General features: G+C 48.1%; 1 protein-coding gene and 1 long non-coding RNA gene across 2 annotated transcripts in view; one reads left to right on the forward strand and one right to left on the reverse strand.

Moving 5' to 3' along the window:
* LOC116586117 overlaps positions 1–19,566 on the reverse strand; it is a 282,787-nt gene extending 263,221 nt beyond the window's left edge. Inside the window, exons 1-2 of the long non-coding RNA XR_004283898.1 lie at positions 19,460–19,566; positions 17,375–17,453 (exon numbers count right to left, since the gene is read on the reverse strand). This is a non-coding gene — a long non-coding RNA (uncharacterized LOC116586117). The remainder of the gene's footprint in view (positions 1–17,374; positions 17,454–19,459) is intronic.
* On the forward strand, positions 11,589–19,832 carry GLRX (glutaredoxin). The gene is made up of 3 exons (XM_032335707.1): positions 11,589–12,157; positions 17,816–17,935; positions 19,504–19,832. The coding sequence occupies exons 1-2, from the start codon at positions 11,951–11,953 to the stop codon at positions 17,927–17,929; spliced, it is 321 nt and encodes a 106-aa protein (XP_032191598.1). The 5' UTR covers positions 11,589–11,950; the 3' UTR covers positions 17,930–17,935; positions 19,504–19,832.
* The last annotated feature ends 2,474 nt before the right edge of the window (positions 19,833–22,306 follow it).

Consider the following 22,306-nt stretch of genomic DNA (forward strand, 5'->3'; position numbering starts at 1 on the left):
AATTTCAGAAGTTGCAGGCATAAAGCCTGCCAAGGAAAGAACACCCATGTCGCAATGGCTCTAGGTGTTGGGAATTGCATCTTATTGACTTGGATGGTACCACATGCCTCTCTTTGAACCATACTGGTTTGGTTCTGATGGGCCAGCCTGTCTCAGATGCCCACTCCTGGCACTGGAATTTGAGAACTAACCAGAGGTCATGTCCCACGAGAACAGAGTCCTAAAGGATAGAACCCAAACCAAGGGCCAAGTGTAGGAGTGGGGTCGTTCTCCAAAGGGGAAAGAGAGGTTCTGGCGCTGGAAGAAGGGATGTGGAGCAGGCAGAAACCCTTCATCTGCCCACCTGGGCACTACTCTCCGTGAGGATGGGAGAAGACACATCTGGTACTCGTGGTCTTCTACAGATCAGTTAACTAACAGCAACGGTTAGCTAAGCTACCCCGCCTGTTCAAGGATGTGCTCGTTCAACAAATGTTTATTTGTAGTAGGTTCTGAACTTGGGCTGAGCTCATGCAGGGAGTCTCATTGGGTAAACTGGCTTCCAGAAGCCACTGTGTCAGGAAGTACTGCAGGCTGATCAGGTCCCTAGGGCTACATTTGGAGCCTCAGCTGACGTCAGCTACCTTTCTTCCTTTCTGCAGACCCCGGGTTACCAGCCGTTTTGTTTTTCTGTCTACTCTGTTTCCTGGGAGTTTTTTCTTCTCCTAAGTTTGAAGAGGACTAGGACACATCCTTCCAGCTACCTCTGATACTCCTGAAAATGAGAAGCAAGATTTTCTTCCTCATTAGGCCTAGAGGGGCACAGAAGACTGGGGGCAGTTCAAAGATTCAGAAGCCTTTCAGGTTCCTCACGCTTATTTCTGATCATCACCCGTTTCAGGTTCCTAACCTTAAGGAGTTCCTAAACCTTCATGACATCTCTGTCTCCTCTTCCACTCATGAAGTGGAACCCACCCCCAGAATCTCTCCCCCGCCCCCATGGATGAACAGTCCCGGCTACCACTTCCTGTCATGTAATTCTCACCCCTCCTCTGAGGGAGGTGGCCATCTTGCTCAATCTAATATTGCCCATCAAGGAGGACACTGGGGGCTGGAGAGATGAAGTCATTTGCCTGAATTCACATGACTGGTCAGTGACAGCATGGGACTGAACCTAGGTCTGCCTGACACTGAAGCCCTGCCCTTGACCATTACACACTGTCCTCCATGGCCTTCTGCTTAAGAAAGCCCTCTCACAGCCTGGAAGCCTGAAGGCACAGAACAAGACCCAACAAGGGTGTCCTGGAAGACTATTCAGGAGCCCCCAGACTCAAGAGCACCATTTGCATCTCCAGGGATCTCAGGGATTTCAGTCTCCATGTCTGACGAAGCATCCTTTCCCCACAGCCAACATACACAGAAGACGTTATCCTAACAGGGGTTTTTCTCCACATGTTACCCACCCCTGGTGCCTAACCAGAATCACCTCTGTCTTCTGTAGTTGAGTGTTTCTCAACCTTATGTCATCCACGTGTCCTTCTGATAAGTGCAAACTTCTTACTACCACTGTCCCAACATCTGGGATGGTCCACGGTGGTTTCTTCCCTTCCATTCTGTCCTTTGAGTTCCTCCATCTCTCCAGCCAAACCGGTTCCCTGAACGTCACTCCCTGTAGTTTGAATTACGAGATGGATCTCCTTTTATAGTCTCCATGTATAAAACTCTTTTGTGATAGTGAATATGATTTTCAGAATATGCCCAGCCATACCTAAAATAGTTAACAACTATTATGATGGTTGATGGCATGAGCTCCAGCCTATCAGAGCTGCTGCTGGCCCTTCCAACTCCCCGGGGACCACCACCAGAACGTCAGCCCACCCAGCCAGGAGTCCCTGCCACACTTCCCAAGGGCACATCTCCCACCATCACAAATGAGAAAAACTGAAGTAGGTCCCAGTGTTTCTGCGAATGTTGCCACCGAACTCCACCAGGTGAGGAAGAAACAAAAATGGAAATTGTGTAATTCTCTTTCTCCTTTCTTTTACATACAACTTCCTTCCTAACCAATTTCTTCTTATACAAGAGCAGAGAATTTTCAACCATGACTAACAACAGCCCAGTAGGCTACTGAGTGTCAGAATGAGGACCTAGAGTCCATCAGGTGGCGTCACCCCACTACTCATCTCAAAATGCAACTCTTAGGAAACACCAGGCTCCTATCCAGCAGCCATCCACTTAGTCCTCCCAAAGGAAGCTCGTGAAGTCATGAGGGCGTGAGGTACGTGGTTTCATAATCCATGAACATTGACCCAGTCCTGGACGAACAAGCCAACACCCAACCCTGAATACTTCTGCTTTTTCTTTTAGTAGGGAGGGACTGTGGTGACATAGCAGGGAACTTGGAGGACCCATGCCCATCACAAGAACACAACTCCCGGCATAGTGTCTCTGGGTCACGTCAGAAGTGCAGAGTGCTGCTTGGCCCAGCAACGCAGCAGAAGGGCCCCAAAGAAACAGGACCAGAGTCAGAAGGAAGGTAAAAAGTTTCACGGATATACTGTAGTCACTGAAGGGATTTATCATTAAGTGCATGTGAAGAACCCTCTGTTGATTCCCAGAAATAACTGGAAGGTCTTCACAAGGACCATTTCTCCACTGGAAGATTCAGAAAGGGGGGGAAAACACACACACACACGAATAAAAACAGTGAAACAGTGGGGCACCTGGGTGGCTCAGTGGGTTAAGTCTCTGCCTTCGGCTCAGGTTATGATCCCGGGGTCCTGGGATAGAGCCCCGCATAGGGCTCTCTGCTTCCCCACCCCCACCTGCCTGCCTTTCTGCCTACTTGTGATCTCTCATAAATATAATAAATAAATAAATAAAATCTTTTAAAAAAAATTTAAAAAAAACAGTGAAACAGATGTTATATTTTTGTTCACAAAAAATACGGTATATTTAATTTGATATTTAATTCAATCAGATTGTATGGAGAGCCTGTGATAAGTGAGTAAGCACTTCCAGGAATGTAAAGGCAGGCTTCCATCCTCAAGGTCCTACTGTAAGCCCATTAGAAGTGAGTTAAGATATTTCTGGATTCTGGGGAAGCAGAAACCTGAATGAGCAGCTCTTGAGATCTCTTGAGGATCACCTCAAATCTCAATACCTGAGCTGAAAAAGCTCCCAAATTCCCCAGTATTAACAATTTCTGGAATTAATCTCTCTCGGTCCTCTGACTACGGAGTGCCCTCCAGCCATGTGTGCAACATACAGCCTCCCTCTCAGTTCCGGGAGAGAACACACTCACAACACAAAGAAATACACTGTAACAGTATGTGCAGACTGAAACAACCCAAAACTCCAGAGTAGGATGTTGGTTATGTGTGTGGTGGCACATTCATGAAATGGAATACTAAGTAGCATTTACAAAGATGAGTGGGAGGGGCAGAGGTAAATTCGCTGGACCATTTAAGAAAAAATACATAAATGACTATCTCCAGAAACGTGGTTGCATTTGAGAGAGGAACATGAGGCTAGAGATCAAGAAGAGGGGGCAGTTGGGGCGCCTGGGTGGCTCAGTGGGTTAAAGCCTCTGCCTTCGGCTCAGGTCATGATCTCGGGATCCTGGGATTGAGCCCTGCATCGGGCTCTCTGCTCAGCGGGGAGCCTGCTTCCTTCTCTCTCTCTCTCTGCCTACTTGTGATCTCTCTCTCTGTCAAATAAATAAATAAAATATTAAAAGAAGAAGAAGAAGTGGGGGGGCAGCATGCCTTCCAAGGTGATTTTGGGTAGCAATGACCCAGAGTTACTTTGAAACACTTCCAGTGAGGAAGAAGGGAGAGGAGAAGCTGCCCACACAACAGCATTAGGGCACAAGTTTCAACTTCACTGAAGATGTCCTGGAGAAGGCAGAGGGGGGGCTTTAGATCCACACCCCATGGAAAACTGCAGAGATTTCTGGTCCCATAGTCCTTCTTGGAACACGTGCTCCCAGGAGTTCTGCTGCTGGTTTCTCCCAATCATACAGTCAGCTCTGCAGACCCTATTCATGTGTTCTCCTTTCTCCACACACCAAACTTCAATTCTTCCCCCTCCTTTAAAGCCACTAGATGGAAACTTTCTTCTTCAATGACCTAACGGTAAACCAGTAAATCTCTGTGTGTGGTGGGAATCATTCCACTACCCTAGAGCCCAAGAATTCCCACCATTGCTTAGTTTCTCCAAAGAAAATGAAATCCAGCTGTCCCCAGCCACACTGCTCCCGTCCCTCCTTTGGGATCAAAGAACTGTAGAGTTCTAAAGTTTCTAGGATCCAGGAATATGACGCAGGGGCCCTGGATGCATCGTGGTCACCGTCCCCATCTCCTGGCCCATGGTCCAGCTCCCCAGCTCCTCTGTAGGCCCCTCCTCCTCCAGGCCACGTGAGCCCATTGCTCACCCCCAGGTCTCCACCAATCCCTGTGCTTGATTCCCACTGGGTGTATTACAGCTCGGGATGCTGGACGAGAGGCACACAGGCCCCTGATACTCAAGACTGACTGCCCTTTCTCTGTTGTCAGCGCCAGGCCACTCTCTTCCCTTTAAAGTCAAGCCCCACCCCCTCCTTTTCCAGCTCTTCCTTACACTGGAAAACCAACACTTCCATCAAAAAACATAGTAGGGCTTAACACTGACGCCTTGCCTACCCAGAACAAGACAACGCAGAGCTCAGAACACCAAGGCCTGTTTGTCCCGTCTGCAAGGGGGAAAGAGAATTTACCCACACCACAGAATCCTCCCCATGGTAATTATCAACCCACTACTCTCTCATACCTTCTGCTCAATAAATCTTTGTGCTTTATAAAGGGGAAATACTTTCCATAAATAAATACGGATACTTTCAAAGGGAGGTAACAGCACTTCTTAGCCAGGGTAGCTGAAATGCTTTTTCTTACACTTAATTTACTATTGATTTAGGAAGAGTAGTTTTCATAGGAAAACAGCACGTCACAATGCAAACAAGCTTCCCAAGCTTTGGCAGATGAACCTGGGCACAAAGAGGACTTTCCCACCTCCTGGCCAGGACATATGTGTGTGTGGGTCTTCCTCTATGGAAGGAAGGTCTTTGGTGGAAGCATAACCCCAAGGGGTTCTGACTCAATAAACCTAGAGTGAGACCCAGGCAGGTATTTTTTTTTTAAAGATTTATTTATATATTTATTTATTTATTTGACAGACAGAGATCACAAGTAGGCAGAGAGGCAGGCAGAGAGAGAGGAGGAAGCAGGCTCCCTACTGAGCAGAGAGCCCCATGCGGGGCTCGATCCCAATACCCTGGGATCATGACCTGAGCCGAAGGCAGAGGCTTTAACCCACTGAGCCACCCAGGCGCCCCCAGGCAGGTATTTTTTAAAGCTCCCAGGTGCATCTTACGTGCAGACAGGACTGAAAGCTGATCACACACAGGCCTGTGGTTGTAAATTTCCTCCAAGCTATGAAATTGGTTCCCTAACCCCAATCTCTGTATCTCTGTGGCACGTCCTCAAATAATAATCATTCTGTGTGTGTTCTCCAAGTATTCGAGCTCCGCACAGTCCCCAGATCAACATGTGTAGATGTCAATGTCCCCTTCCTCCTCCTGGGTCTCCCTTGCAGTAGCAGGTGGCGGAAGTGGAGCCCCCAGGCACCCTCATTAGGGTTGAAGAGAGAGGAAAGTGGAGACCCTTCTGGCTTCGGAAGCCAGAGAGAGTGTGGCAGGGCAGAGAGGACATGCCACAGCAGGCTTTGGAAACGCTGCACTTGAGTGATCCCAGGTTTGGACAGCTGAGTGACACAGTCTTGGCTCTCCCTAGTGGGCAAGGCCCAGATGCCCACTTCTTTTATTTATTTATTTATTTATTTATTTATTTATTTATTTATTTGTTAGAGAGAGAGAGCGCACGAGCACAGGCAGACAAAGTGGTAGGCAGAGGCAGAGGGAGAAGCAGGCTCCCCGCCGAGCAAGGATTCCGATGTGGGACTCGATCCCAGGATGCTGGGATCATGACCTGAGCCGAAGGCAGCTGCTTAACCAACTGAGCCACCCAGGCGTCCCCAGGATGCCCACTTCTGTGCTGCACTGCCTGTGACCGTGGAGACAGGCCAGAACTCCATCTCCCTCCCTTTCTTTCACCCGTTCCCGCTAGCTGTGAACTCCACCACCACTTTCCTGCTGTTGACATGAGGCGACCTCTTACTCTTGAAGCAGTGAAGACCTAAGAAGGGCCTGAAGCCAATCAGGCTGGTGGAGAATGGCAGCGTCCTTCAAAGTGTCCCTCTGGGTCCACCTGCAAATGGACGGGCCCGGTCCCACAGCTGGTCCTTCACCTTCCCTAATGAGGACGCTCTGCACCAGTATTTCTAGCCCACGGGCTGTAAAAAGCACATCTGGCCAGGTTTGTGGAGGGGACTCAGAAGACTAACATGCCGCATCTCCAGGCCCCTGTTCTCAGCTTGCCGTGGGTCTGAGGAGCCTCAGGATGCAGTTGGCGTCAGGTGATGTTCACTTGGGGCGCAAGAAAGGCCTTGAAGGTCGGGTCTGTAAGACATTTCAGCATCCTGGCCCCCAGCCACCAGCCACTCGCACGGCATCTCCGTTTGAGCCGAGGTTCAGACGTTCCCTCCTCTGGGATGAGATACTTCTGCTCAGAGAACACCCTGCACTTCTGAGCACCCTCCGTTGCTCTCACATGCAGACTGGCCTTTGCCGCCCCACGTCCAACATGCTGGCCCACCTCGCTGGGCCACAGGGCAGCCTCACGGGCCAGCTCAGGCATCACCAGCCATGGGGTGACCATCTGCCAGCTCCAGAAATAGTTCGAGTTTTAGTAATTCAGAGTTCAAAATCAAATCCTTAAAATTCCGCATCCTGAAAATTGTAGAGAAATGACTCTTCCATGGCCCTGAGAAGGCTGAAGTTGGTTTCTCCCCACTTCCCATTGCCTGCCAGCTGCCCAGAGGTTCCTGCTATTTGACAAGGACTTTGTCCCCCGGCCTCCTTACAGCTCCCTGGTAGCCCCATGGCTGTGGAACTGAGGGACTTGGGCCTGGGACATTCCCTCTCTCTTTTATGACTCCTCTGTTGGTCCCTCCCAGCATACGTGTGATTTACTAAATGGGGGATGTGTCCCCTCTTGTCTGTACCTTCTGGTCCTCTACATTCCCAGGAAGGTACCAAGAATGATCACACCACTTTCATTTTTGGCCCTTATTGTTTCTTTTCTTTTTTTTTTTTTCTTACATAAGTAAGATATGAAGACATCCTTACTGTACAAGTTTCAAATAATATATAAGTCTATGGAACGATGCTGAAAACCTGCACCATTCCTCCCATGGCCACTTTCCCCCTTAGAGACCCCACTGCCCACCATTTACAATGCATGCTTCTAGCCCCCTTTCTAGGCATTAGGGACATCATATGTAGTACACAGATCTATGCATCTGTATCATTCTTTATTTCTCATTTAATATGCAAATATTATTTCACAACTTTTAAAACTGGGTAAGTTTTTCCCTAGGAAATCTTTCGTGTTAGGATATGCAGATACAGCTCATTCACATGTACGTATATATATCACACACACATAGAATACTCTCATAGCCTACATTTCTATCTTCGTACAAAAGACATTGTCAGTATACAGGTTTCTGCAGTTGGACTTTCAGACCCTAGAGAACTCAGGTCAGGTGCCTGAGGGGTCTCAGGCACTCTTCGTATTAACAGCTGCGTCCTGCTCCATCATTTGGATGTGCCAAAATGTACTAACTGGAAGCCCACTGAAGAACACATTTACTGCAAATATACTTGTCCCCTGTCTTCAGCCAAGCCTCATGGTCTGTGGAGGAATCACAGAACCAGCGGGTGGCTGTGTGGGGGCAGAAGCAGGGCTAAACTGGTAGCGGGGAGGGCTCCTGGGGCAACTGTTTCCTCTTGGTTCACCTCCTAACGCTCCTGGAGATTTTGTTCTATCGGTACTGTCTGCTCAGATCTTTTCTTTTTCCAGTTTCCTTTCTTTCCGCTTTTCCCCAGACGCTCGGGACCGTCACTCCCAATGGCAGCTCCACACACTTGTGCCCAGTGACGGTCTCCAGCTGAGACCCGCGGTCCTTTCCATCACAGACACTCTGTCCCTGTGATTCACGGCTTTTGAGCTTCTCCACTCAGGGCTAAGGACTGTTTTTCACAACCGGCGGCACCTGCGGGTAGCTGGTACTTCTGCAGAAGGCAGTTGCTGTGCAACTGGTAATCTGAAAACACGAAGTTGAGATTTGGATGCATTGGGACGACTTGACCTTGGTGGTTAGTGTTCCTCCAGCGCTGCCTACCTGGAGACGCCGACTTCGGACCTCCATTAGTTATAGGGTCACTGTGGCCAAAGTACAGTTGCGCTTCCCAAGAAAGATTTGAAACCGCTTTTTTGTTTTGTTTGTTTTTGTTTTTAACTTTATTTTGTTTCCACGCTCTTATTTGGTCACACAGTCAATCATCCACCAAGTGCTTGCCTAGGAGCCTGAATTTCTTGTCACGGAGCACAACTTCTTTGTTTTTGTTTTTTTAAAAGATTTTATTTATTTATTTGACAGACAGAGATCACAAGTAGGCAGAGAGGCAGGCAGAGAGAGAGAGGAGGAAGCAGACTCCCCTCTGAGCAGGGAGCCTGATTCGGGGCTCTATCCCAGGACCCTGAGATCATGACCTGAGCCGAAGGCAGAGGCTTTAACCCACTGAACCACTCAGGTGCCTTTGTTTTTGTTTTTTTTAATATGATTTTTTAATCCCTGCTGCTGAACCAATTTTTCAGTTTCATTTGGCCATCAATTCCTCCCATTCTGCTCTTTTGTGATCTTCTCCTGGAGCCCAGCCTGGCCGTTTCAGCCATGCATACATATGGAAGAGAGAAGATTGGCTTCAGTTTCGGTCACACTGAGGCTAACACTTCTTAGGAATCCCCGGGAGGATCTTCTCAGTAGGGAAAAGCTGTCCATTCCTGAGGCTTAGGAGAGAAGTCTAGATAAGAAAAATAAACATGATACTCCTCGGCAAACAGGTGCTAACTGGAGCTACGTGGGCAGATGAACTCTTTCAAGGAGGGTGTGTGCACAATGACAAAAGGATCAAGCCGCAGGATATACCACATGTGTGGGCAAAATTCTTGAGCGAGAAATCTGAGACAGAATATCCAGAGATACGGGAAGAATTTAAAAAAAAAAAAAAAAACCAAGTTGCAAATGACCTTTTGAAGAAGAAAGTTTCAAGAGGAGACGGTGATCTATGTGGTCAAGTCCTACAAAAGGGGAAGCCAGGAAAAAGCCTGAAATATGTTCATGTGTGGCCAAATTTTCCCAGCCCTCATCAGCCTGTGGGTCCACTCGGGGGTCACACGAATAGTACCAGCCACCATTACACACACATCACTGGCTCGGTGCCATTGCCAACCGTCTGCAGAGCAGGACCTCCACTCCCTGAAGAGAAGTCCTTGCTTCCCAGTATTTCTCTGAGTGCCTGGAAGAGCAGTGTCCAGGCCCAAGAAGAGGTGTGCTTCTCCACACACACCAGCATCTGATATCCACCACACTTGGGGACTGGGCCTTCCCACAGCCCGCCTGAGATGCCCCAGAGATTAACGGGTTCCATCTCTTGAACTGCCAAAGCAACGCACCTTCATGATTCTGAGGCAGCAGAATATTCTAAGCTCTGACCTATTCCCTGAGCTGAAGCCACAGCATTTTCTGAGAAATGAAAAGGACACCCCCCTATTTGTCATCTGTTTGTGCTCCATGCCTCACAGAGTCCCTCAGGAAAATGCCTTCTCCAGGTCTGTGCCCATCTGTCCTAAGGCCTCAGACACCAGTCCATGGGGCTGAACTGTGGAGCAGACCACAGAGTCTCCCCCTACCCCAGGCTCTGCCCTAGGTACCCAGACTCCCAGGGGACCCTGTGTGCTGAGATCTTTTGGGAAGTTCACTCCACCAGTTTACCAAAAACTCCACACCCACACTTGTGCATTAGTCTCTCAGGACACCTGGCCACACAATGACTTAGCAAAAGAGTTTGGGCAGAAGAGCTGATAAGGAGGTCAGATTGCAATGCGGTGAGGAAAGAGTGGGAGGTGGAGAAACTACAGATGGCAATCGGCAATCGGAACAGCTTGACACTTGACAGACACTTGGTTGTGGGGGAAAGGGCGTGGGCAGGAGAGCAGGGTCGAAGGAGATGAAAGGTGGTGGTTTTCAACCATGAGGGACTTGAACAGAGTTGCAACTGGCAAAAAAAGAGCCCCAGAGAGGGGCAGGCGAACCCCAGGCAGTGGGAAGACAAAGGCTCTGAGGAAATAGCCAAGTACAAGGCCTGCCAATGAACCTCAGGCCCAGGGAACAGAAGGCGGCACCCCACTCCCCCAGGTCCCTGAAGAGACTGGGGGCCCCGGGGAGGAGCCTGGCCACAGGAGCAGCAGCAAAATGAAGGAAGGAAGTGGGTGGAAATGGTGAGAGAATCTGCTCTGTGCTTGGGCAGAAGGGACATGAAGCCATGGGCTGGGCGGTTCCCAGCCCTGAGTGGGACAAGCTGCCTCAGGCCCCTAGCCCCTAAGCACATTCTTTTTGCTGACAGAGATCTCAGTAGCTCCCTCTCTGTGACTCAAAATCTGGGTTTCTCATTTTGCCATTTAATTTTAGTAATAGTTAGAGCTGCTTCTGGGAGTCCATCTTCTTCCCTCTCTCTGTGAATCATACGATGCCGGGGATTCCGCTGACATGACAATCCAAGGAAGGGTCCCTCGCTGGCCCTAGCCCTACCCCTCCCGAAAGAGTTTCAGTGTAAAACTTCTTGCAGAAAAGAAGGACTCACTTTTAAAGGTGGTGTTTCTTGGATTGTTTGATTTAACTGACTGTATACGGCGGGGGGGCGGGGGGGGGGGGCGTCAGAACTGAACCTAGAACAGAAGACTGCTCCCCCCCACCATGGACTGTGGGCCATGCAGGGGAGAACATCACAGTTTCCGGTGCCACAGACCCTGCTTGAGGTGAATGCCGTAGCCAAGTTATTACACCACTTCATTCCCAAACACAGAAAACAAAGGGGCACAAATGGAGGGTTAAACAGAGAAAAAGACCCTCCTTGAACCTGCAGTTTGAAATCGGGGTGTGTGTTGGAATCTGCCTTCATGGTAAACTGATGTTCAGAGGTCCCAAATTCAAATGCTTATGGCCCTAAAGCAGCAGGTGTCCGGGAAGACAGGAGCTCGCCTGGGTCCTATAGCAAATGGGAGCCACTCCCCTCGGCCCCTAGGAGAGGGTGCTGCCACAAGTCAGTGTGACCCAGCTTTTCAGAAAGTGGTTGCAAGACCAGATCCTTCTGTGAAATCTCCAGATTGTTAAGGGTTGGGAACTAATTCCATTAAAGTAATCACAACCACAAACCACCCATCCAACCGGGCCAACCCAAATGCCCTGGGAGCCACGTCAAGATGGAGGCAAAGTCCCAATTTCAGTTTCACTTCCTCTGAGGGGATTTCCATGTTTCACGAGTGATTCTGTTTCCACGTGAGCATCGGTGGGTCTGAGAGGGAAACCAAAGATTTGACTCCTAATAAGTCACTGCTGGCTCAGCCCTCTCCCCTGGGGCTGGTCTGCACACTGGATGCTTTCCCGAAGGATGCTTTGACTACACTCTCTGCCAAAGGGCGGGTGCTCCTGGAAAAGCTGAGGACAACACCGACACCCTGGACATAGCTATTGATGAACAACAAGTATGCCGACCTCGGCATCTCCAGCTGGTGAATCATACCAGGCTGAGATGACATTGGAGCTGTCTCTTTAAAACCCCAGCACGCGCCGGGGCAAACTCCTCCTCCGGGGAGGTTCCTTTAAATGCGAGCCAGCTGGCCCGGCCACCGCTTTACACCCCAGCAGTACCGGCAATTGAGGATTCCTCCCCAGGAGGCAGCCGCCTGTCAGTATGGCTCAAGAGTTCGTGAACAGCAAAATCCAGCCCGGGAAGGTGGTCGTGTTCATCAAGCCCACCTGCCCCTACTGCAGAAGGACCCAGGAGCTCCTCAGCGAGCTGCCCTTCAAACAAGGGCTTTTGGAATTTGTCGATATCACGGCCACCAGTGACACAAGCAAGATTCAAGACTATTTGGAAACGCTCACAGGAGCCAGAACGGTGAGTTCTCAAAGGCTGGGCAAAGGGTTCTCAGATTCCCTTTTCTTGTGGGGGCTGTGCAGGGGATCCGCCTGTGCCTTTCTCTAGGACACCGCTAGGGCTCCCTCACTCAAGGCGCCACCGGAGGGCTCTGCAGGGTGGGGGAGGGTGACGAAGAGAAGACACTGCTGCTCAGGGGACCGGGCAGCTGGGCTGCAGCCAGAGGTCCTCGCAGACCCTGTGCCGTGCATCGGCTCTGCGGGCCCAGCAGCTGTCCGGGAGTGGGTGAGCTATCTGGAGTCTTTGTTTCAAGCACTGCTGGGAAATGACAGTTTGCAGCTTGCAGGGCTGGGGTTGGAAGGTGGGCTACAGGGGCACCGGGTGACCTGTGCGTTTCTGTTACTGAATGCAGGAATCCTATGCACTCTTTCTTCTGGGTTCACCTGGCCAAGCAGGATTTGCTGTCCTTCAATCTTTTCTCTAAGCTTGCTTTAACCATATAACCCAATTAGCTCATTCTTCCTTATCTTATCTAACTCCACCCACTGGAAGAATCTAAAGGCTCCTGATCTGCCCCTTCTTCTCTGAGATGCTTCCAGGCCTGTGCTAGTAGGGAGTCCAGGGGCCAGAGTTCCAGCATGGCTCTCCCAAGGGCTTGCAGTGTGATCCTGTAAGACACCACCTAGGTGATCCTCAAGGACCTCCCCCTATGCAAGACCAGACGAGAGCAAGAGAGCAAGGGGCCACCAAGTCCCCTTTACTCTCAATAGACCATGAGCCCCTCTAAGAACTGCTTTTCTCTACCTAAAAAGGCTTCCTCTGCCTCGGCACCCCCAGCTTCTGGAGCGATGGCCAGCCAGCTTGCCTGAGTCCTCTGGCGCTGGGTGGGCTAGGGGTCGGCCCCCCAGCTCACCCCAGCCTGCCTCAGGATGCATGTTATTGGATACAGCGTTTGCAGAAGCACATATCCTGCTTCAGTCTGTGTTGGACTGAAGGCTTCTGTCTGGGTTCCGGGCATAAAGCACCGGAGGCTGTTTCTCCTTGCCTCTCCAGTCACAGACCAGTATTTTGGCACAGATGGAGGCTAACCTGTTACCCTATTGCTTCCAGGGCCCCAGCTGTGAGCTGAGGACTCCAGTGTCAGAGGGGTCCTGCAGCAGAGAACACAGTGGTCAGAGACTCCTGCTGTCCACGTCCTGAGAGCCAAAGGGCAGGGCAGATGCTGCCAAGGACCCCGCTGGGACCCCTCTCAGTCAGCGGCTCCTAAAGCTTGCTGCACATTGGCACCATGGGGAGCTTTTTAAGAAATCTGGATGCTCAAGTCATTCTCCATATCAGTTAAATCAGAGTTGGGAGCCAGGCATCAATAGTTTTGAAGATTCCCAGATCAAAGGGTACAATCTCTGAAGCATAAGACAGGGAAATTCTAAGGATATAGTGGACAGTAAGATAACTAGTTAATAATACTGCACTGTATTCTTGAAGTTGGCTCTGGAGGGGATCTTACATGTCCTTGCCACCCAGAGACAAAAGTTAACTATGTAAGGTGATGGGCCTGTTAATTAACTTGATTGTGGTGATCATTTAAAAATGTGTGTGTATATTAAATCATAGTGTTGTAGATCTTACATAGATACAAATTTGTCAATTATACCCTAACGAGGCTGGAAAAAAATAGTTCCTTTCCTACCAAAAGAAAAAAAAAAAAGATCCCCAAGTAATTCCAACACGGAATAAATTTTGAGAATTCCTTTCAGCCTGGTAATATCTCTTCTTTAGAGGGGGAAACCTCTTCATGCATTCATTTGGCACATTTTTTCCCCTATCTCTCCACAAAGAAAAAATTTGTCTTCTAGTCTTTTAAGTTTGTTTCTGAATTCTTAAAAAGACCTTACACAGGTTCTTGAGCCTGAATGCATTCCTTCAAGGGGAAGAACAGATCCTTTCATGGGGTCAGCTTCAGGTTCCCTCCCAAGGAAGGGTTTACATCTGAAGAAACAAGAGACTTGTAAGTCATTGCTCTTACTTCCCTGTAATGACCTATAGTGATGGGCACATAGTAGGAGCCCAGCGGGACCTGACTGATTCCAGAAACTTATGTCTTCAGTCAGACCGTGTACTTGAAGAAATTGTTTGGGTTTTGCCATGGCCAAATCTCGTAGATCAGTACCTTCATCTATTCTCTCTCTCCTGCTCTTCCTTTATGTGGTTCCGAGTTTCTGACCCATATCATATTCCTTCTCTCTAAAGAACTTCTTTGAACATTTCCTGCAAGGCAGCTCTGTTGGCAACAAATTTCCTCAAATTTTGCTTGTGTGTGAAAGTAATTTCTCCGTCGCCTGGGAAGAATAATTTTGTTGGGTGCAGCAGTTTTTTTAAGCACCTATGACCTATCAGAGCACTTTCCTGGACATTGGAAAATCGCCAGGAACCAAACAAAAACTCTTGCCTTTGAGGAATTTACATTCTAGTAAACAAAAAGTAAAACGGTTTGTTGGAAGGTGGTCAGTGGTAAGTGCTAAAGAGAAAAAACTAGGTAGGAAAGGGAGGTGGACACTTGGCAGCAAGGGCCGGTTTCAAATGAAGCCATCGGCGCCTTACTGATTTTAGATCTCTGATGATGGTGAGAGAGCAATGAAGGCAGAAATTTCGCGGTACAGTGTTCCAGGCAGTGGAAGGAGTGAGTGCAGAGGTCCTGTGGTAGAAGTGCGCCTGGCAGGGAGGCTTGCGCAGCGGGAGCATCATAAATCAGTAGGAAAGTAGGAGGAGATGAGGTTGAAGAGGTAAAGGTGAGGGCTGCGAAGGCTTCTCAAGCTGTTACAAGGACGTGTGAAGTGGCTTGTGAAGTGTAATGTGATTCCACTGAAGAGTCTGAAGCAGAGGCGTAACCCAAACTGACTTTGAGAAGAGCCATGGCTGTGGGGAAAAGTGAGTGCCGGAAAGCCAGCCTGAGGTCTGAAGCTGGGAGACACCTGGAGGCTATAGCAGTTCACTCAAATGAAAATTAGTGTGGCCTGTACCTGGGCATAGCCAGGGATGGGGTGAAGAGTTTGGGAAATAGCTGAGTCCTTGGCTCCGAGCGAGCACCCTGGAGTATAGGAGAAGCTGCCTAGCTGGGGCCAGGTCTGGAGAAAGGTATGCCAGGCCAGTCCAGGCCCCAGGATCAGAAAGCTTGTTTTAATGATGGCAAGTGTCTTCCTGCTCCTTGACCATAAGAGACTCTCAGGTTCCTGGAAGGGGTGCTGGGGCCAGGCGGGGAGGACATAGGGCACGTGCTCCTTCATCCTTCCTCAGCTAGGATCAAGAGGTAGCCGCTGGGTCCCCACAGTTCCCCACATGGCCCTGTGCAGCCTGTGGTCCACCTCCTTTCAGAGGTTCCAGGAACTGCCCTGCTGGAAGCGGTTTTGCTGTTGCCTAGCCTAGAGGGTGGGCAGGAGGGCAGGGGGCCTCTCAGCTCTCAAGCACACCAGCCTCTTTGCCAGGTGGGGTCTAAGAAGAAGACTCCTTGCTCTTCAGGGCACCCTGTCCAACTAATTCAAGCCCTCTCAACCCACAGCCCAGCCGAAGGTAACCATCACTCAGTTCTTTTAGAAAATACAGACGTTCAAGAGTGAATACATCTCCTCCTTGTTTAAAGCTCAGAAGATTTCGGGGCACCTGGGTTCTTGATTTCAGCTCAGGTCAAGATCTCAGGGTCATGGGATCCAGCCCTGCTCGGGCTCCATGCTTGGCAAGGAGCCTGTTCGAGATTCTTTCCCCCTTTCTCTACCCCCAACCCCCGTCCCGCCCCCGACACATGTGTTTGCTTTCTGTCAAATAAATACACTAATAAAGCTCAGATGATTTCTTTCCCCCTTTCTCTACCCCCAACCCCCGTCCCGCCCCCGACACATGTGTTTGCTTTCTATCAAATAAATACACTAATAAAGCTCAGATGATTTCTACTTCACTAGGCAATGCCTTTAACAGAAGGAGCCTTGCAGCATAATTATATTGAAGTTACACCAGGATTCTGTTCTGGTTACAGCTACCCTGACCACAGCCGGGTGTTCCTGGGGTGATAAAAGCCAAAAGACCCCCCCACCCCAGTAATTTGGAGGAGTGGGAGCTTTGTTTCCAAAATAATGGAAGGACCCAAGGGAAGACTTAGATGTCTGACCTCCTCTTTCCACAGCTATCCCGGCAGCTGATACAAATGATGCTGCCTTGATGGCCATCCCCATGTATGGGGTCCCCACGCAGCCATGGGGCAAGTAGGGCAGGCAGCACTGTGTGTGACTGAAGAGGACACGTGTGCCCTTTCTTTCTGACGTGCAGTTTTCCGTGCTCTTTCCCAGTCTCCAGACACAGGAGATAGCCATGGAAATGTGGTGCAGATTCACTTACTATCTGGCCTTCATTTTTAAAGCTCACTCCCACCAAAACACCTTCTTAATAAAAACACTGCAAGAGCTTCCTGAAGTAATTCAGCCCTCTTTCTCATCTCTCTTATGCTTGAAAAGATTCACTTGAATTGGGATGCCTTCTGAGGAAAATCCAATGCTTTGAAAATATTTTTACCACCTATCTTTCATGTCTCCTGCCCCTTGTGATAGGTTGTTATTAGGGTTCAGGAAGAGGCCCTGCTTGCTTCTCACAGTCAGGTGACCCGTACTGTTTGTTTCTTCAGGGCCAATCAGCCTTTCCTTAAAAGTTGGCCTGGAAGTTGTCTGGGCCACAGGGAGAAGACTTCCTCCTCCCCCCAGGACTCTAAAAACACTTGGGAAGCTAGTAGCAGGGAGGGAGCCCGAGTGTAACTGGAGAGGATCTCAGTCAGCAGGGGTAATGACTCCGTCAGCCTGGCTTGCCTTGGGGGACCAAACCAAACCCTTACTCCCATGAGCGACAGCCCTTGGACAAATGATTACAGAGGAGGGACGGAAAAAATGGAGAGTCACATGCCACCACTGCTTCCCCAGCAGAGGACAGAGTTCACAGCAGAGAGAGATGAATCTACTGTGAATCAACAATAGGGAACCAGACCCAGAACGCAAATCCTTTTTCCAGCTGTGTTTAGAAACCAACTGACCTCTGGTGGTCCTGGCTCAGCCTCAGGGCTCAGGTGTGGTCCCAGCTGCAGAGAAACCAGAATTCAACCAGGGTGGTCTAGCCAGGGTCAACCAAAATTCCTTCCCTGAAATGTGTATCTCGAGAATGAAATTTTTAAGTTATTTTGACAAGTCAGACAATCGCACGCACCACATTCGCCATAGGAAATACATCTTGGTTTACCAACATTCTTTAAGGAATAATTTCATGCTTGTAACTAAGTTCTGACCTGAAAGAACATACGTGAGGATGTTGGAAAGTGACGGTAAAAGCTCTGGATCATGGGAAACTTTTATTTTTTTTATTTTTTATTTTTTTAAAGATTTTATTTATTTGACAGAGAGAAATCACAAGTAGTCAGAGAGGCAGGCATAGAGAGAGAGAGAGGGAAGCAGGCCCCCTGCCGAGCAGAGAGCCCGATGTGGGACTCGATCCCAGGACCCTGAGATCATGACCTGAGCCGAAGGCAGCGGCTTAACCCACTGAGCCACCCAGGCACCCCATGGGAAACTTTTAAAGGAAGGAAAAATGTCATTCTTCCTGATCCCGTAATGAAGGTCCTCACCTATCTTAGCTTGTTGGCTTTCCTAGGTACCTCGCGTCTTTATCGGTAAAGATTGTATAGGTGGATGCAGTGATCTGACGGAAATGCATCAGAGTGGGGAACTGTTGAAGCGGCTGAATCAGATCGGAGCTCTGCAGTAATTCTAGGTGAGTGAAGGGTGGGACGCTGGCCAGGACACTGGGAGATGGCGGCATTCTACTGGATTTTATTCTACTCCAGAGAGGCAGATCAGCTAGAGAAAGAGTGTTGCAGGGTGATTTAAAGAACTGTGAGGTCACTGAGGAGTTTCCTGTTTTACAAAGAGGTTGTGTGGATAGGAGGAAATCCTGTCACTTGACCTTCATTTAGCACATCTTTATTGAGCACTTACTATGTGCAGACAGTGTACGGGGCACCGGGAATAGGGAGAGGAACAAAAAGATGGTGTGGAACCACCATTCCAGAGAAGGAACCCGACCAAAAACAAGTAAGGGAATAATTTCTGAAACAAATTAATAGAATAACGTGATAGGACGAGGCAGGGGGTGGGGAGCCAATTTAGAGCTAATATGGTGAAGGAAGGCCTTTCTCAGCTGGTGGAGCAGAGACCTGGTTGACAAGAAGGAGAGCCATGTAAAGATAAAGCCAAAGAGCTTTTTGGGCAGAAGAAATAGCAAGTGCAAAGGCCCGGAGCTGACAAGTCTGGAACATTCGAGGAAAGGAAAGTGAGCAAGAAGAGATTGAGTGAAGTGTGCAGTGAGAAAGGAAAGTAGCAAGAAATGTGGGCGGGGGCCCAGGCACAGAGGCTGTGGTAAGCCATTTGGATTATTTTCCGTGCAATTTTGAAATCAAAGTAATTTTTGTATTACCTGTGTTCACATTGCAAATCAATTCAATCTCATTGGGTTCCCAAATGTCAAAACAAAGTTTTCTGCAGTTATCACCCAGAAGAGATCCTTGGCTGAATAGAAAGCCATAGGGTGATGAATTCTTCAAAAATGAACCAGGGTAATTTGGGGGTCTGATGAGCTCTTCTTTCCCCCAGATCTCACTATTGCTAGTTAGCTGCTAAGTAGGCCGGTTTCCCTGACTCACAAGCAGAGAGATTCAGTGTTTTTGTTTTTGTTTTGTTTTGTTTTAGTTAAAGGAAACTTTGACTAATACATGGTTCTTAGACCAAAATATTCCCTGAAGGATATTTATTGCCCACTAATTAATAGCTTACCCTTGAGTAATGTCTGTATATAATTTGTGGCAATTACTCAAAATAGCAGTAGAAGTTAAAAAAGAATTTCTGAAAAAGTATAACTGAATACCTTGGAATGAAGTAGTCAATACCACAAAACTCCTAATCACAATTCCACGGCACCCTCGCAGCAAGTGAACACGAAGTCTGTTTGTGGCCTCACGCAGCCCATCAAAGCACTCAAACCCCACTTAACTGTGATGCCAAATGTTTTCTATTCCAGAACACTTTTGAGCAATTTAGGCTTAGATTAAAAATGGACGAAAACAAATGACCTTGCTGGGAAGTCAGGAAAGACCATATCCCCAGCAACCCCCGTATCGCGGTCGGTGTTAGTGGCCCCGTTTTCACTGTCTTTCAGCATTCTACGATCTCAGTATTTTTTGCTGCCAACTGTTTCTGAATGAGTCTGTGTTCTGGTCATGGGAAAAATAAGGGGATTTACCTTTTCACGAAAATCCACGTCTTTGTATTTTGTTTTTCTGGCAGAGCCGATCCCAGGACGTTATCCCGGAGAGCTGGATGCCACTTCAGTTGATAAGCACACTTCCTGGTGTAGTGGATCACGTGGTGGATGGAGCCGGGGCTAAAAGCCACAGCAACTCTTTATTTAAAACTCTGAAATATGTTAACAAAAAAAGGGGGGGGGTTGGCAAAAAAGAGCTGCTTCTTCTTTTGACTCAGTATTAAAAGTGGACCAACTTGCCCCAACCCACAGGTCTGAAAAGGTTGGTGGATATCTTGGGTTTCTTCTTAATTGGCCCGTTGGGTTCCAAAAGACCCTGACTGCTAAGTGGATTAGGATTCACTCAGTGACCCAGAAGGTCTTCTTTCTCTCTGGCACATGTCTCTTCCTAACTGCTCTTCATATGCTAGGACACCTCTACCTCTAAGCCAGTGTTTCTCGACCAAGTTTATCACAGGCCCCCTAGGATGAATCTGTAATTGGTTTTTGGCTACTGCTGGAAAGGTACTTCACTGAGATTGACTTATAGAATTTGCATTACAAAAACAGTATGTCTTTTGAATGTACTTTTTCAAGATACGGGGGTCTCCCAGTCATGAACCCCATCCCACACCATCCTATCTTGAGAATCACTGCTCTGAATCAGTGTTTTTAACCTTGGCAAGTCACAGACTCTCCTAGGGAATGTTCAGCAATGCCTCTAAGGGTCTTGAGAACCTAATTTGAGAAACACCACATGAAAACGGGTGCCAGAGAGATCACAGCTGCTGCAATCATGGGCACCTCTGTTATGTAAGACGGCGTCCAGGTAATCCAGAATAACGGTCTATTAACTTGTTTAGATTATTAACAGAAGTAAAATACAACATTGAAAATGCTACCACAGGGGCACCTGGGTGGCTCAGGGGGTTAAGCCTCTGCCTTCGGCTCAGGTCGTGATCTCAGAGTCCTGGGATCGAGCCTCGCATCAGGCTCTCTGCTCAGCAGGGAGCCTGCTTCCTCCTCTCTCTCTGCCTGCTTCTCTGTCTACTTGTGATCTCTGTCTGTCAAATAAATAAATAAAATCTTAAAAAAAAAGAAAGAAAGAAAGAAAAAATGTTACCACAGAAAACTTACAAACCCCTCCCCCAAGAATAGGTCTGTGAAAGTGGCCATATTCGAGAAACAAGGTCCTAAATGAGTTTCTCTCTCTCCTTTTTACCTCCACTCTATGAAAACTTGAGTCCCTTATTAAAGTGAAGTTTGTTCTAGAATTGCAATTTTAAGTTAATTTTCTTCTGCAGTCTCTAGTGTGAATGGTTAATGGACAGAGATTTTTGTCTAATTATTTTCTATGTTCTCAGTATCTTGAGGAATGGTATTAATGTGAACTACACCATATTAAAACTTTATTTGTCTTTGTCCCTTACCATTATAAATAAAGGTACATGCTATTGTCCTTTACGGAATACAAATGGTTGGTGTGATTTTAAATTTCATACTGAAATGACAAATAATTGGGATATGTCAACACAGCACTGAATTATATTTAGAATCCTGTAATAGTTTCATCTCACATTCTATTTTTCCATTTCTTACCTAATACCCTTCAACCAGATGGCTGTGGATGATCGTGCAGGTTACGGTCTGCACAACACTGTGAATGCCCCCCTGGGGGTTGTGCAGTGTGCAACCTGCATAGTCTCAGTCCCCTCCAGACCATTTGCCCACACTTGCTTTCACACTTCATCCTCAGACACGCTTTCTTCGCCTTTACTTTCAAACTTCTCATCTGAGGCCTGATTTACAGTATCTCTTACCCTCTCCCCTCACTGCCTTTGTACAAAAAAAAAAAGCCACTGCTCTCTCTCTTGTATCCAAAAGTATCTGCATACAGGGACTGCAAAACTCTCATAAGGTTGAACTGCAGTTAATCCTCTGTTCTGGTCTCTTGCCAGATTCAGAAATACTCCAAGGCAAGAGTCTCGACTTACACATCATAGTAAGCCCAGTTTCAAGCACAGATCTTTTTTTTTTTTTTTTATCAAAGCAACACATGCATGAGATTTAAAATGCCAAACAATACTGAAAGTTCTTCCTTTTCCACCCATTTACAAACCCTGTTTTGACCACACATTTATCAGTTTCATTTAAGCCTCTTAAGAAATGTAAGATAAGGCACGTGGGTGGCTCAGTGGGTTAAGCCGCTGCCTTCCACTCAGGTCATGATGTCAGGGTCCTGGGATCGAGTTCTACATCGGGCTCCCTGGTCAGCAAGAAGCCTGCTTCTCTCTCGCCCTTTCCCCCTTTTCCCCCTGTTCTCACTCGCTCTGCACTCTCTCTCTCTTAAATGAAAAAATAATCTTAAAAAAAAAAAAAACAAAAGAAATGTGAGATACATTTGACCTATATAAGAAAGTGTAGAATGCATAGTTCTGTAAATGGCCAGCCACATATCTGCCTCCTAGGTTAAGAAATGAAACCTGTCTCTAAGAGAGTCATTCTAAGGTCCCGATAAAGCACCAGAGAAGCCCACGTGCCCCCTCCTTCCCTCCACAGAGGTAACCATGAGCTCATTTTTGGAATAATCGTTCTTATGCTTCTCTAGAGTTTTATGCCCTAAATATCCCCAAGCAACACATTTTAGTTTTGAAAAGCAATAACAAATACCAACCCAGCTCTGTAAGGCAAGGGCAATAGTATGACAATCAGGCCAATGGCCCCAGGAGAAGATAAGATGAACAGAGGCTCTGAGTCTTCAACTGGCTTCTGTTTCCCTCCAAATTTACTAGAGGGGTGGCCCCATGAGTCCTTGGGAATCCCAGGTACCCCCTGGTTGGGAAAGCT

This window comes from Mustela erminea, chromosome 3 (genome assembly GCF_009829155.1).
Source record: "Mustela erminea isolate mMusErm1 chromosome 3, mMusErm1.Pri, whole genome shotgun sequence".
Classification (NCBI taxonomy): domain Eukaryota; kingdom Metazoa; phylum Chordata; class Mammalia; order Carnivora; family Mustelidae; genus Mustela; species Mustela erminea.